The 2,500-nt window shown below is 43.9% G+C and overlaps 1 protein-coding gene across 1 annotated transcript in view; it reads right to left on the bottom strand.

The window, feature by feature from the left end:
* Window positions 1-2,500, bottom strand: part of LOC143284235 (glutamate receptor 3-like) — a 446,731-nt gene that overhangs the window by 40,518 nt on the left and 403,713 nt on the right. The window contains exons 6-7 of the mRNA XM_076590909.1: window positions 1,405-1,578; window positions 1-39 (exon numbers count right to left, since the gene is read on the bottom strand). The exon at window positions 1-39 is cut by the window's left edge and continues 165 nt beyond it. Coding sequence (XP_076447024.1) covers window positions 1-39; window positions 1,405-1,578 — 213 coding nt within the window. The remainder of the gene's footprint in view (window positions 40-1,404; window positions 1,579-2,500) is intronic.

Raw genomic sequence — 2,500 nt, 5'->3', positions numbered from 1 at the left:
CATCAGGCTGAGGGCGTCCAGGATGAGTGCCGCCGTCACCTGAAACCCAACCACAAGCTTCTACTCATTCTACCCCGTTTAGGTAACCCGGCAGCAAGCTTCCTTTACCTTGCCCCGTGTGGGTAAACCTGCATCAAGATAACCCCTACCACAAGCTTCACAAGATCCACTCTGTTTACGCATACCCAGATTCAAACACTCCACTGTTGGACGCCGTTCTTTCTCTGTCTCTGGACCTTGTATTTGGAATGAACTTCCTCTTTCGCTTTGTCAGGTCCCCGCACTCATCTCTTTCAAGTCTGGCCTTAAAACCCACCTCTTCACAAGATAGCCTCTTCCTTGTCTTCAGTTTCTTCAGTTTTAGAGTTATGCATGCATGTGAATGACTGGTGTGAAAGCGCTAAGATTTGTCTCTGCATAAGATTCAGCGCTATATAAATATTATTGTTATTATTACTTACTTACTTACTTATCCTGCCCCGTTGAGGTAAACCTGCATCAAGGTAATCCCCCACCACAAGCTCCATTCATTCTGCCCTGTATCAGGCAATACCATGGAAAGCTTTACTTAATCTACCCCTTTTACGTAAACCTGCTTGCAGAGAACCCCAAGACAAGCTTCGATTATTCTACCCTATTTAGATACCCCCCGCCCCCCACCAGCGTAACTTATTCTGCCCCGTTTAGGTAAACCTGCATCCAGATACCCCGACGACAATATTCACTCATTCTACCCCATTCAGGTAAAAAGTTTTATTTTGACATCCTTCAGTTCAGTATCAGTGCAGCAGTCACCTGCAACCACATGGATTTATATAATAAAGTGGTTTTGATTTGGCTGATTTGGTTGATTTAACTCCACCAGAAGCTTCAGCCATGCTACTCCATTTAGGTAACCACATTACAAGCTTCACTAATTCTGCCCCATTCAGGGCAGTCCCATAACAAGCTTCACAGCAGCAGAAGCAAAAGCAGAAGAAGAAGAAGAAGAAGAAGAAGAAGAAACAATAGCAGCAGCAGAAGGAGGAGGAGGAGGGGGAGGAGGAGGGGGAGGAGGAAGAGGAGGAGGAGGAGGAGGAGAAGAAGAAGAAGAAGAAGAAGAAGAAGAAGAAGAAGAATGATTGATTGATATTGATTGAATCTTTAATGGGTAAAGAATTAGGCACAGTAAAGGCCTTTTTTCACAATTCTGCCCACTTAACGACACAAAATGGTGGTTGTTTTTTGATGTTGTTACTACTGCTGCTGCTGCCGCTAGTAACAACAAGAACAACCACCACCTGAAACCCAGCCACAAGCTTCCACTCATTCTACCCCGTTTAGGTAACCCGGCAGCAAGCTTCCCCCCCACAAAAAAAACCAAAACAAACAAACAAACAAACAAACAAACACCACCAAAATCACCGGCAAGGGGTGGACGTCCCTCTCCCTCAACTTCCGGTACCCGCGCACCCCACGGGCCGACAACAAGTCACGCCGGAGGTCCTGCACGCTCCGTTGCCGTTTGTCCAGCAGCTGGAAGCCCGTCACGTTCACTCCCCCGTGTCGGTACCGGGACAGGTTCAGCCGCTTGAAGTCCTGTTTGGAGGGAGGGGGGGGGGGGGGGGGGGGGAGGAGGTACAGGTGGTGGTGGTGGTGAGTGGGTGGGTGGAGGTTGGGAGTGGTAGGGGGCATGCCCATGTTAGGGTGTGGTGTGGATGTTGGGTGCAGTGTTGTGTTTGGGGTGGGGTGTGGATGTGGAGTGTGGGGGTGTAGTGGAGTGTAGTGTTGTGTAGTGTAGAGTGTGTGTGTGTGTGTGTGTGTGTGTGTGGTGTGGGTGTGTAGTGTGTAGTGTGGAGTGTGTAGTGTAGTGTGTGTGTGTGAGGGGGGTAGGGGTGGAGTGGGGTTGAAAAGAAAGAAAAAAAGACATTCACGTGTATGTCAATACAAAAAAACAACAAAAAAAAACAACCCCCACTCCCCCGAAATTAACTATAAACAACAAACAAAAAGACAAACAGATAGATTCATATTAGAAGATATTCACGCGTATGTCAATAAAAACAAAAACCCAACAACCAAGTAGACTCATATTAGAATATATCCACGTGCATATCAATAAAAAAACAAAACAAAATAAAGTAACTATAAACAACAAACAAACAAACAAATAAGACTCATATTCATGTGAAAAGTGAACAACAACAACAACAACAACATGGTTGGTTTCCAGGTACCGAAACAGAAGACAACAACAGAAGAATATCCACCTACAAAAATTCCCCAAACACTCCAAACTGTATTAAAAAAAGAAAAAAAAAAAAAAAAAGAAAAAAAAAAGAAAAAAAAGAAAGAAAAAAGACTCTCTTCCACGTGAAAAATGAACAACAACAACAACGTTAGTTTTCATGTAGCAAACAAACAAAACAAGAACAGAACATCCATAATAGAACATCCACCAAACGGATATATATATATATATATATATATATATATATATAATTCTTTTACAGAGTGAACA

Source organism: Babylonia areolata, chromosome 7 (assembly GCF_041734735.1).
Source record: "Babylonia areolata isolate BAREFJ2019XMU chromosome 7, ASM4173473v1, whole genome shotgun sequence".
Taxonomy (NCBI): domain Eukaryota; kingdom Metazoa; phylum Mollusca; class Gastropoda; order Neogastropoda; family Buccinidae; genus Babylonia; species Babylonia areolata.
Note: the sequence above shows the minus strand (reverse complement) of the source record. Positions and strands in the feature narration are given on the sequence as shown.